Genomic DNA, 12,533 nt, shown 5'->3' on the forward strand with positions numbered 1-12,533 from the left:
AGAAAACACAGTAGAGTAAAGCTTAAAGTAAACCAAACCGAGGTCTGTACGAAGTACAGTATTCTTAAAACAGATTCGTCCCTTCCTGTATGTGCTTCGAGGATCGTCTTGAACGTCTGTTCCCAGGTTACAACGGAACAAACAGCAGTGACTTAGCACGAAGCACTACTACGGTAAACTGAAACCGTACCTTTACTTTATCAATGAAATTTAACGGAGGTCAAATAGAAAGCTAACAATATGAAATAGAAAAGAATGCTTGAAAGAGATAAAATTTCATGTATGTGAAATGAGGAAATGAACACATTATTTATAAGCCCCAAAATGCACACCAAGAGTTATGTAAGATTAATTAACTCAAGAATTTGAAGAGCCAAAAGTCTTCAATTAACTTTAGAATATGAAAAGTCAAAAGATACTTCCACAATAATAAGCCACAACTAACTCAAGAATGTGAAGAGCCAAAAGACGCTCCCACATACATGAGATATAATTTTTATTCAAATTCTAAATTTGATTCAAATTTCCAACCGTTTCAAGAATGATAACAAAGAATGATGACTGAAGTTATATTTCTTGGATTGTATAAGCTCCTTGATAATATTCAAATCCATTTAACAATAAATCTCTTATTGTTGTTATTTGATGTGTATTGAGTAAACAATCTAGTTAATACATTAAGTCTGAGGTCTTGTATTCGAAGAATACGAAAGAAACAACTTCCAGGTAATGTCATGAGAAACTCATGGCGATACGAAGCTCAAAATTGAGATAATATATAGTCGTTATAACTATATTGAACAAACTTCATATGACACACCGATATTATTTGGAATAATTTTGTTATAATTAAATATCAAATTTAAAAACTTGTCAAAAATTTAAAATTTTGATGTTATATTTAATTGTTAAATTTGGACTCTTGGGTATCAAAAGAAATGACTTCATTTTTATATTTTTATAATCGATTGATAGAAATTGGATAAAATATTTAAAAAAAATGAAGGAATTATACAATAGAACCCCACATAGGTGAGACAAAGTGAAAATAATCCCCTGTTTTTAACGCTCCTCTCTCTGCCAATATAATGCCTTCAGTAGACAACACTGACACTCTCTCTCTCACCTCAAACTGTTCTTTTTCTTTGTAAATATAATATATACACACACATATATGCATATACTGCACAAGTGACAAGTTCTTGAAATATTGCTGCTATTCTACCTGAAATCTACAGTTCAATATTTTGCTGCTATTTCTCCATTTCTTATGGAGAGGGCTCAGCTTCAGCCGATGTTTAGGCCACCAGAAACTCCGATGGAGCCAATGGAGTTTCTGTCACGTTCTTGGAGTGTTTCGGCCTTTGAAGTTACTAAAGTTTTAGCTCCACCACCACCTATGCTTCCGCCGAGGAGTAACCACATCAAAAACGCCGTAATAAGGGGTGGCGGCGGTGAGACTATACATGAAGATGTACCCGATGACTTGGAGGCTGCTTCGGCCACTGTTTCCGGGAACCCTTTCTACTTTGCTTCTTCCGAGACCTCTCAGCTTGTTATGGAGCGTATCATGTCTCATTCTGTAAGTGAAGGCTCAATATTGCTTGTGAGATCAAGAAACTATTTTTATGCGCAACCTGAGTGTTTTTTCTGTGCTGTGTTTGAACTTTGACATCACACTAGTTCGATTTTACACGCGCTTTGTTTTTTGTTTCTCCAAGTGCGTTGATGGAGTTGAACTATCTTGAATTTGACTTGTTCCACTGGTGCCAAAAAAATTCATTCCTTTTTGTCCTATTCGGGTGTTTGTCCGCGGGTTTGTGTCTGCTTGTGAATTTTTTTTATTATTTCGACTAAAATCAGCAGTCCTGTGTTTCTTGTTTTATTTCTTGACAATGGGATTATTGCAATTTTCTGGTCTTTTTTTGTTCTTTTATTGATTTTGAGGATTAAGGTTACCAAAATTACCATCAAATATGTTGATTCTTGCTGTTTTGTCTGCGTTCTTTTGTTTTTGTGTTTTGTTTGTTTGGACTGTATTGTTTTCCAATGTTGTCAAATAAAGAAACATTTATGTTAGGTGTAATTGTATATGTGAAAACAAAGAGTTTCTTGGAACTTTAAGCTATTTAGAGTCCATTTAATAAGTAGACTTGTTTCCTTGGGGAAGATAGATCAAAATCAAACATAAAAAAATCCCTGGATTTTCAATTTTTCAAGATTCATTCTCTCCCCTTGAATCCCATTTATTATTATCTAGCACTAGTACTAGATTACTAGTATGATAATCGAACTTCTTGTTCTTTGACAAGATGTGTCTACAACATATGCAGCAGGATGTATCACCACGTACTTCAGGAAGGCTATCACACAGCAGCGGCCCTCTCAATGGAGGCCAGAGCTGCGTCTCTCTCACTGACAGCCCCCCTACTTCCCCCTCTGAAATCGATGACCCCAAGGTTTTACTTTTATCATTGTTTAGTTTCTTCACATTTTTCTTGTTAGCTTCTTGAATGTAACTTTCCTTCGCTTTTTATTTACTCATCTTACTTTAGTTTCACTCTTTCCTGGTGTTGGAATTTGGGAAATTTGTTTAATTTTTTCTTGGGATTATGTACTCTGTTTTGGTGACAACGCACATACATGTACAGAAAGAGGGTATTTCAGCTTTCTCTTTACCCAAAAACGTACTCGGAATGTGTCAAAAGAGTACTACGTGACTACGTCGACACCTTGCCTTATTCTACTCAACAAAATTTATACTTCTTTCGGTATATTTTGTTTCTGGGAATTTGAGACTTAAACTCGGATTAATCGCGGAATGATACCATAATTATATACAAATATATGCATCTTTTTCCAAGAAATATTATGTGGGTACCAAGATATGGAACTTTGTCATTTTCAGATGAAGTTAAATGAAAAAAGTAAAAAAAATATGTATAATTTGTACATGGTCCATGAAGTGATGGGGTGGCTATCCTACCCAATCTCAACCTCTTGGGTACAAGAATAATGACAAAGTTATGGTACAGTAATGTCAATCTTCTTCATGATATTGAATTGGAATGATTTATTTATGAAATTTATCCTATTATTATTTGGCACCAAAGGTGTTTACGTAATTAATGATGAAGGGACCACGGTATTTAGTTTGTGGTTCATGTTGATTTGAGAAGAGGGACCGAATTTTATGACAAGAAAAATGGTCCAGCTGTTATGGGATGTGTCCTAATGGTCTTATTAATTGAATCTAATTAAATTTTGGTATGTTTGATCAAGACTTTTACAACGAAAGCTTCGATTTTTCCAATGCTGACGTGGATTTGTACATGTAGAATTCACATTGGAGCATTCCGGTGAGCAACCAGTACAAGGGTTGTTCCGCTAGTGGAACTGTGCCGAGTGGTGGAGGAAAAACAGTGGGGCGATGGTTGAAAGACAGAAGAGAGAAAAAGAAAGAGGAGGCAAGGGTGCAAAACGCACAGCTACATGCTACCATTTCGGTTGCAGGGGTTGCTGCTGCTATAGCTGCGATTGCTGCGGCCACTGCTGCGTCGTCCCGTGCTGGAAAAGATGAACACATGGCGAAAACCGACATGGCTGTTGCATCTGCTGCCACGTTGGTGGCTGCACAATGTGTTGAAGCAGCTGAGCTGATGGGAGCCGAGCGGGAACGCTTGGCTTCGGTCGTGAGCTCAGCCGTAAATGTTCGTTCAGCTGGTGATATAATGACCTTGACAGCTGCTGCAGCTACAGGTAACACACTTTCATATTTCTTTGTAAAATTATGGGAAAGTTTTGAACTATAAGAACTTATGTTTGCCAAAAAAAAAAATTATTGAGCACTGATTCGATCCTTTCAAGAAGTAGGAGCACATTTTCTGGTTGGCTTCTTGATTTTGAATTCTTGGATCAGAAAGTTCCATGCGTTTTCAGGTGACTATTCTTATGTCTAAACTAAAGTCACCGCCTTTATGTTGATTTGCTATTGATTTTGAAGCACTACGTGGTGCTGCCACATTGAAGGCAAGAGCGATGAAGGAGGTGTGGAACATCGCATCTGTGATCCCTGTTGACAAGGGAATGAGAGTTGTAAATGGTGGGAGTGATAATGGAAGTTCAAATGACAGTTTTAGTGGGGAACTTGTTCCGGGAGAAAATTTTCTTGGAATCTGCAGTAGAGAATTGCTAGCCAAAGGTTGTGAACTTCTGAAAAGAACGCGCAAGGGTAACTTTCTTTTCTCTAAGTTCCAAGTTTGTAAACTAATCCAAAATAAATATGAAACGATCAAGTTTAATTGCCAAAAACTTATTATTCTCCAATAGTTTTTGTTCCTCATAGATTTTGTGTAGAGCAGATCCAGTGCAAAAGGGTAGCCATTTTATTAGCCCCTTCCAATAAAAAGGGTTTCGACTACATTTCAGATTTTGCTAGATGACAGTTCTATTTCTTTTGCTATTTGCAGGTGATCTTCATTGGAAAATAGTGTCTGTATACATAAACAGAATGGGACAGGTAATCTTTAGTTCTATCGTGATCGACCCATCGATCCTATTTTTGAGTCACTTCGGATATCAGATCACACTTTAGACTGTATGGATATCGTGGAAACTTCTTTCAAGCACAGAGGAGTTAAAGTGTTTACATTGTATCTGCTTTTTTACACTTTGATCTTTTGATCCATAATCAGAATATCTTTCAAATTTGGCAGGTGATGCTCAAGATGAAGAGTAGACATGTTGTTGGGACCATTACTAAAAAGAAAAAGAGTGAGTTTATGTTTCTTTATTTGTTATCTACAATTTTATATTCTTGCTTTTGTCTTTTCAGTGATGATGAGATCATAATCTTAGGATGTGGGGCTTTTTTTCTATGTTGGATTTGAGAAAGTAGAGAGTGAGATCTAAGTGGAAATTTAAAAATAAAAAGTTGCAATCTTTGTCATCTTTTGGAATTTCAGATATAGTCTTGGAGGTGTTGAAAGACATCCCGCCATGGGCCGGTCGCCATCTTCTGGAAGGCAGCGAGCACCGGAGATATTTCGCGTTGAAGACAGTTGCACGAGGAGTAGTCGAGTTCGAGTGTAGGAATCAAAGAGAATATGGTATGTGGACTCAAGGGGTTTCAAGATTACTTGCAATTGCAGCAGCAGATAAGAACATCAGACACAAGATCTGATGCTTTCTTGAAAATGTCAGCGACAAAAAAACTCGATCAAATGGATTTTTAGTCTATCTTATCCTTCTAGAAGCATATTTCTATCCTTTTGGGCTGTGGACTAACAATATATCTTGGGTGGTTTTTTTTCACCTCGTGTTTTCGTTGTAAAAATGGGAATTTAAGATTGCTTACTGAAATGGAGTCTTTTTTACTTGGTCATTTTGGGTTTGTATATTTTGAAGGAAAAAGCTAGAAAACAACGTGAATATAGTCTTTCTATGCTGTGGAAAAGAAGAATTGTGGATTGGATCCTTGTGCTGGGGTTTGTTTGGTCAAAAAGGAGAAGAGGGCCTTTTTTTTTTTTTTTTTTTCAGAATTATATAAATATAAACACAAATAAATATATAAAAATAAAGAACAATACAATACAAGCACGTAATCTAGATTCTATATCCTTTTATGGATTGGCTTTAGATCAAGTCAAAGTCCTTGGGCTGATGTGTCGAAATCTAAAATGTAAGAATTTGAACAATAGTAGGATAACATGACAAAATGAGGAAGACATCCAAAGAAACGAGGTTTACTAATCAAGGATTAATCTATGCTTGTCTGCTTGGCCATCGATCAGTCGTCCCCGCCCATGATGGCGAGAAGATATAAGAACAAGTTAATTATGTCGAGGAAGAGGCACATAGCAGCGTCGATGTACTCGTCGTAACTAAACCTCTTGATCAGATTATCAGTGTCATATATAATAAAACCAGAGAAAACCAACGCTCCTACGCATCCAATCACCTGCTCCCCTAATCTCCCCATGGGAAACACAATCTGTTATCCGATACACCAAATTAAATCCGATTTAGTACAAGGTATCAATATAGACACACACGGTTTGCATGCATCATTATTATCAGATAGGCACTTTAAGAAATGAACAAGACAAACCAAGGATGGTAAATTCGATTCCAACATCGATCAGACTCATGGGCCGCCGGATGCATGAATTTTCCAACAAAGATATAAACGTTGGACAAATCAAGAAAATGCAAAATAGTACGATATAAAGAATGGTATTTCTACTTCAGGGAAAGAAATTTCGCACCTAAACGCTAAAAACGGATTCTTTTTTAATCATATGATCATGATGGATATAGTTATGAAAAGAATTTAGATACAAAAGGAAGGTGACAAATGAACAAACATACCCGTAGAAGTCCGAAAGCAATTAATAACAAGAGAGCGCAGAGTAAGAAGGGTCCCAAGAAACTAAAATCGCAACCTCGTTTAGCCGCGACAAATGTGAAAATAGTGAGAGCAATAGTGACGAGGAGTGTTAGACCAGCAGCTATCAGCACAGCTTCACCTATCCATGAATTACAATTTATAAGCATTGAAATATAACACTTAATGCAAATTTTCCCATTATGATCACACAAAATCAACAAATCTCCACAACATATTTTTGGGTTTTAGATAATGTTTCCTAATGATTCTTTATAAATTTTTTTTTTAAACCGACAAGAAAGGAGTAGAAGGATTCCAACTGTCTAAACTTTAAAATCGTTAATTCTATTCATTTTTATCAAAATTTTTTATGCATATTTAGTTACTCATTCCAAATGCTTATANTACCTGAATTGTTTATCCTCCAGTTCAGTCTTTCGACAAAAATCTGTAATCCCGCTCTAATTTCGAAGTCCTATTCCTCACACATACACATACATCAAGGATGGGAGATCATGAATGCGAACATTACCTTTCTTCTGAGTGCAAACAGCACCGATCATTAAGGACATAGCAATGGTGAAGAGAAACAAAATGACATAGTTCCATGGATGTCGTTTGCTGAAACAAAACATCATCATGCACACTGCATTCAATTCAAGAAAATCATCAATAACTTCTTCTTGTTTTTTTGTTTGTTTTTGTAACATTATAAATCAAGCAAATTATAATTAATTTGTGTGAATCTCGATTAGTACACTATCAAAAGTATTAAAATATTAATTTAATTCCCATAATTGCACCCATGCATACGTTCATGAAAATGGTTTATTCAAGAGAAATACAAATTATTATAAACATACAAATCTTTGTGCCCATATATCTTTCTTGGAAATAATCAGGAATGATTTGTATATTGTTTGAAAAATTCTAATACATGCCAATGTTCATGAAATAATTTTTTTTAAAGATTTGACTCACAAACGAAGGTAAGAACCATGGCCGCGATCATGACGTAAAGCCCGTTCGGAGTTCTCATAAATTCTCGAACCGGATGAACCAGAAACATGGCAATAGCGACCCCGAAAGCCAGAAGTAACTGCACGCACAGGATGGAATAAACTTTGCGGATGAAACCCCATCGCATCTGCGGATCCTCTACCATGCCCGGGTACAATTGCCCGGCGTTCCCCAATTCGACGTCTCTTTTCCCATAAAATGTTGCCATTCTTTCAACCCTTTTCCTCCAAGTTTTGAGATATATTGTATTTCTGGGTTTAATTTCTTTCTCTAAGTTTTTGGATTTTGTTGATGATTAATGCGTGAATCAACCCTGAAAACGAAAAGGGTTGATATGTTGTTGTTTAGATTGAAACTAGGAATCTGAAAAATTTGTGAAATTAATGGAAGATGGCAGGAAAACAGAGTTTTGATTCCGAAAGTCTAGGGATTTTACGTGAGAATATTGATTGATATGGAAATAAATATCAGATTGGTTTTTTTTTTTAAAAAAAAAATTTTGGTATCTATGATTCTGTATTGTTTTTATCTATTCTATATTTAGAGGGAGAATTTAGAGCGATTAAATTTTAACAATTTTCAGCCAATGGATAAAAATATTGTTTCACTTCATAGATAAGGGATTTAACATTAGGCATGTAAAGAGGCCTGTTCCGCACCGAATTAAACCAGTTCCGGATTGGAGGGTGATGAAACCGAACTAATCTTATTTGATATTGTATTCCAGATTTAATGGATTGAAACTGTAGCAAATCCAAAACCGAAATCGAATTAAGCTGGATTGAAATCATATATATATATATTTTTTTAAAAAAAACATTATGTATCTAAATAAATTAGATCTAAATTTCATGTCAATTCTTAATTTCTTTGATTATTATCTATCATATACACATAAATATAGTGTACATGCTATCTAATATAGATGTATGAAACTGATCTTGGACAATTCACGATTGATGTTGTATTCGATTCAACCCTGAACCAACATTAGTTTATTTAAACTTAAAATGTGAAGCATTGTGAATATCTAACCCGACAGTTTAAAGAGACGAGGTTGTGACCTTCTACTCCTTTTAATTATTTTCGTTTTTAATGATGTGAACCCGGTACTTCAATCATTTTTTTCATCATTATAAAAAAAACTTGGGTTGTGAGTCTCGATCGACTCTTCAAAAATTATTTTTTCGATTTTACCGAGAAGTAGGGGTTGTGAGCGTCAAACTTATGGGAATTTATGGAGGTGCCGGGGTTGTGAACTCCGATCCTTTAATTATTTTTTCGATTTTTTTAAAAAGAGCCGTGATTGTGAGCCTCGACCCATAGATAATATTTTTCGATTTTATTTAGGAAGTGGGGTTGTGAACATCAGTCAATCAATTATTTTTTTCGATTGTATTACAAGAGATGGGGTTGTATGTAGTATTATTTTCCATTTGATCGAGGAGTCGGGGTTTAGAACCCCTGTCATTCAATGCAAAAAACTTTTGTGAGACGGTCTCACGGGTCGTATTTTGTGAGACGGATCACTTATTTGGGTCATCGATGAAAAAATATTATTTTTTATGCTAAGAGTATTACTTTTTATTGTGAATATCGGTAGGGTTGACCCGTCTCACAGATAAAGATTCGTGAGACCGTCTCACAAAAGACCTACTCGTCATTCAATTATTATTATTATTTTTTTATTGAGGAGTCTGAGTTTTGAACTTCTTTCCTTGAATTATTATTTTTATTTTATAAAAAGAATCGAGTTTGTCACCCTCGACCTTCAATAATTTTTTCGATATTATTGAGAAGCCTAGGTGGTTGTTGTGAACCCTGGTCATTCAATTAATTTTTTTGATTTTATAAAAAGAACCGAGGCTTTGAGTCTCGACCCCTAAATAATATTTTGTGATTTTATTGAGAAGTCTGGTTCGTGAACCCTGATTCTTCAAATATTTTTTTTTTTATTTTATAAAAAGTGTATGGGTTGTAAGTCTTCGACTCAATAGTTTTTCTCTATTTTATTGAGGAGTCAGGGTTGTGAACTTCGATCCTTTAATTATTTTTTTCTATTTTGTAAAAAGAGTCGTGGTTGTAACCCTCGACCGCTCAAGAAATTTTTATCTTATTTTATTGAGGAGTCTGTTAGAGTAGATGCCCTGCAAGCCAACTGTTGGCTAGGGATTTTATTGACTCAGTTGTAATAAACAATCTTTATTTTAATATAATTTAACTTTTAACGGTTTCGTTTCACTTTATCTTTATACTAATGCGATCAGCATAGATAAAGTCCTTGATTATGCTTTAATACAAATGAATCGTAATTCGATGTTGAAACTCATTTGTAAACACTGCATATTCTAACTTCGTTCCTAATCGATTCAGCCGCCTAAAACATGGATAAAGGTCACATGAGCTCAAGACTAGCATCTGTGATGTTGTGTACTGCGTTTCTTGGTAAATGCATAGAGATGTCCAAACATGCAGATGGGTAGTCATATGATGATTATACCGAACAACCCTCCCTCGGACTTTCCAAGTGGTTATCATTCATCGAGAGGATAAGCCCGTGGTTATGATTGTACACAATCAGTCCTTACGACCTGGGGCAACACTGAGGCTCTATATGCTAGGGCTGTGTTTTGACTCGTTTACCGGCTCCATGAGAGTCATCAGGTGGCGAGGTTGGATATAGTTGCGACACATATAGGAGCCAGTGCATTGTAGTCGGGGATTCACCGCTCACCTACGGGTGTGGATAACCTATGTGATCTAATGAAATAATAGTGCGTGAAATCTCTGGCCAGAGTATGAGATGTACGTTGGAGAAGGAGTTCTCCAATAATACATGCGATGCCACTATTTATATGTGTCACATAGTTATCAAATTATTATGCGACCCTCGATGAACCAACGGTTGCAGATTCGATCTGGATATATGAGATGAAGGGACCATACTGTATGTTAATCATAATCGACTGGTGGTTGCAGGCACTATCAGTGATACCTAGGGAATCATGGGGCGATGCTACTAGACGCTCTTACGATGGTTCGATGGGCTTAATCATAAATATGATTTCTGACATTCTCATTATCAATTGTTGATACATAGAATGAGGCAAATAAGGGTTAGCCCGAATAAAGGATTATGGCCTGAATCACAAGGAGTTGTGAACCCACGGCTAGCTGTATCCCTGAACCATTGAGGGTCACACAAGCACTGGATCGTTTGTTCTCGTTGAGATAATAAATTCAAGGAGTTGAATTTATATTATGATATAGTAAATTCAAGGAGTTGAATTTATGATAATTAATTTTGAGAAAATAAATTCAAAGAGTTGAATTTATGATATAGTAAATTCAAGAAGTTGAATTTATGAAATTTGGAGATAATAAATTCAAGGAGTTGAATTTATAAAATTTGATAATTTAATTTATTAAACTCAAATGTTGAGTTTATTAAATATCAAATTTTGGAGGTGGTAAATTCAAGGAGTTGAATTTATAATTTAAATATTAAATTCAAATGTTGAATTTATAATGTATTTAATTTATTGAGCTCAAAAGTTGAGTTTATTAAATATTAAATTTTGGAGGTAATAAATTCAAGGAGTTGAATTTATAATTTAAATATTAAATTCAAATGTTGAATTTATAATGGATTTAAATTAAATGTAATGAGTATATGTATAATGTGTTTGTAGGAGTACAAGACCAACATACTGTAAGGCCCGGGATTTTATCATTTTGCTCCGATTATTTAATTTATGAATTTTGGAATGTTGAGTCATATTCCATGGTTTTAAAATTCCTTAGGATTGAAATGGAATTAAAAGGAGTTATTGAGGGCTGAATTGCAAATAATGAAGAATTCAGGGGCTAAAGTGCAATATTGGATTTGAGTGGACACTTGTCTTCGCCATGTGTTTTGGAGGTATATAATTTCATCTCCTTTAGCAATTCCAGGGAAGAAAATAGAGAATCCCATAGAAATTTCCTCAAGGTTCTTAATAGCTTAGATTTTTGATTTTGCAAGTACCGGCGATCCGATTTTTAATCCGAGCACAGTTTTGAAATCCCCTCGTCAAGAACTACACAAGGACGTAAGTTTCATTGATTTCTAGCATGGTTTGAAATTTACGCATTGCAGAAATTGTGATTTGATTATTATTATGTGTTCTGGAAATACTGGTAATCGTAGAATCGAAACCGGATCGAAAAACGGACCGTTTATGCACTTGTTATCATTTTTCAGATTATATCGATTGATATTGAGCAGATTTGAATTATGATTGTATTTGTTGAGATTATGAGTTGCTAAGATTGTTGATTGATATTGAGTTGCCGAGGGTATGTCGAGATTGTACCGTTATGCCGTCAGAATTTGATAAAATTGAGATTGATCAATCATGACGTGATTTGAATTGTATATTAATATGGTACTTCTCGAATGTCATTCCAGATTGGTATTGAAGATTTTAAAGACAGAACAAAGCCGAACCCCGAGAAAAGAAAGGTATAAACCAATGTTAACCGGGAGATCGACTCGAGTTAGATTTGACTTGAGTTTCCCTAAAACCACGTACTTATTTGCTATTGTTTTCAAATATTTGAATTCATTGCATTTATATGCTTGTTCTATTGATTTGTAGAAAGCATGAGTTAGACGATTGATTTAAGACATAGAGTCTTTGGCAGAGGTGCCACGTCACTTGACGTTTGTTTTATATCGATGTTGCTTAGAATGCAGATCAGCTTCTATTGCAAAGATTCGATATAGTGTACCAAAGTCTGGGAATAAGAACGTACCACTATCTAGCTGAGGAGAGTAGATGAGTTTTTGCGTTCTTATTCAACGGGGATCCCAAGACTAGGCCAGATTGAGTCGAGTCAAAGAATAAGAATTCGAGTTTGATTTACTGAATTGTATCGATTATGTTTCATAGTTTCTGTTACATGTTTTATCGATTATGTTTAGATGTTTTTAATAAATGTATATGATTTTATACAATGCATGTTTCGTTGTTTTATACTGGGATTATATTCTCACTGGAGTTATCCGGCTGTTGTTGTGTTTGTATGTGTGCATGACAACAGGAGAGACTGAATCAGGGTCAAGAAGAGGATGAGAGATCGA

General features: G+C 35.2%; 2 protein-coding genes across 3 annotated transcripts; one reads left to right on the forward strand and one right to left on the reverse strand.

The window, feature by feature from the left end:
* Window positions 1–1,108: 1,108 nt before the first annotated feature.
* On the forward strand, window positions 1,109–5,182 carry LOC140979564 (VAN3-binding protein-like). 2 transcript variants are annotated; one of them, XM_073445014.1, is made up of 7 exons: window positions 1,109–1,582; window positions 2,337–2,459; window positions 3,339–3,759; window positions 4,004–4,231; window positions 4,470–4,519; window positions 4,716–4,773; window positions 4,965–5,182. In XM_073445014.1, exons 1-7 carry the CDS (start codon window positions 1,271–1,273, stop codon window positions 5,180–5,182), a joined length of 1,410 nt encoding a protein of 469 aa, XP_073301115.1. In that variant the 5' UTR covers window positions 1,109–1,270. The 2 variants fall into 2 exon arrangements, with proteins under 2 accessions (XP_073301115.1, XP_073301114.1); XM_073445013.1 differs by having other exon boundaries at window positions 1,110–1,582; window positions 2,334–2,459.
* A 412-nt stretch (window positions 5,183–5,594) lies between these two features.
* Window positions 5,595–7,813, reverse strand: LOC140979901 (protein LIFEGUARD 4-like). The gene is made up of 4 exons (XM_073445547.1): window positions 7,370–7,813; window positions 6,921–7,034; window positions 6,370–6,527; window positions 5,595–5,992 (listed from the first exon to the last, which is right to left on the reverse strand). Exons 1-4 carry the CDS (start codon window positions 7,614–7,616, stop codon window positions 5,789–5,791), a joined length of 723 nt encoding a protein of 240 aa, XP_073301648.1. The 5' UTR covers window positions 7,617–7,813; the 3' UTR covers window positions 5,595–5,788.
* Window positions 7,814–12,533: the final 4,720 nt, after the last annotated feature.

This window comes from Primulina huaijiensis, chromosome 6 (genome assembly GCF_012295235.1).
Source record: "Primulina huaijiensis isolate GDHJ02 chromosome 6, ASM1229523v2, whole genome shotgun sequence".
Taxonomy (NCBI): domain Eukaryota; kingdom Viridiplantae; phylum Streptophyta; class Magnoliopsida; order Lamiales; family Gesneriaceae; genus Primulina; species Primulina huaijiensis.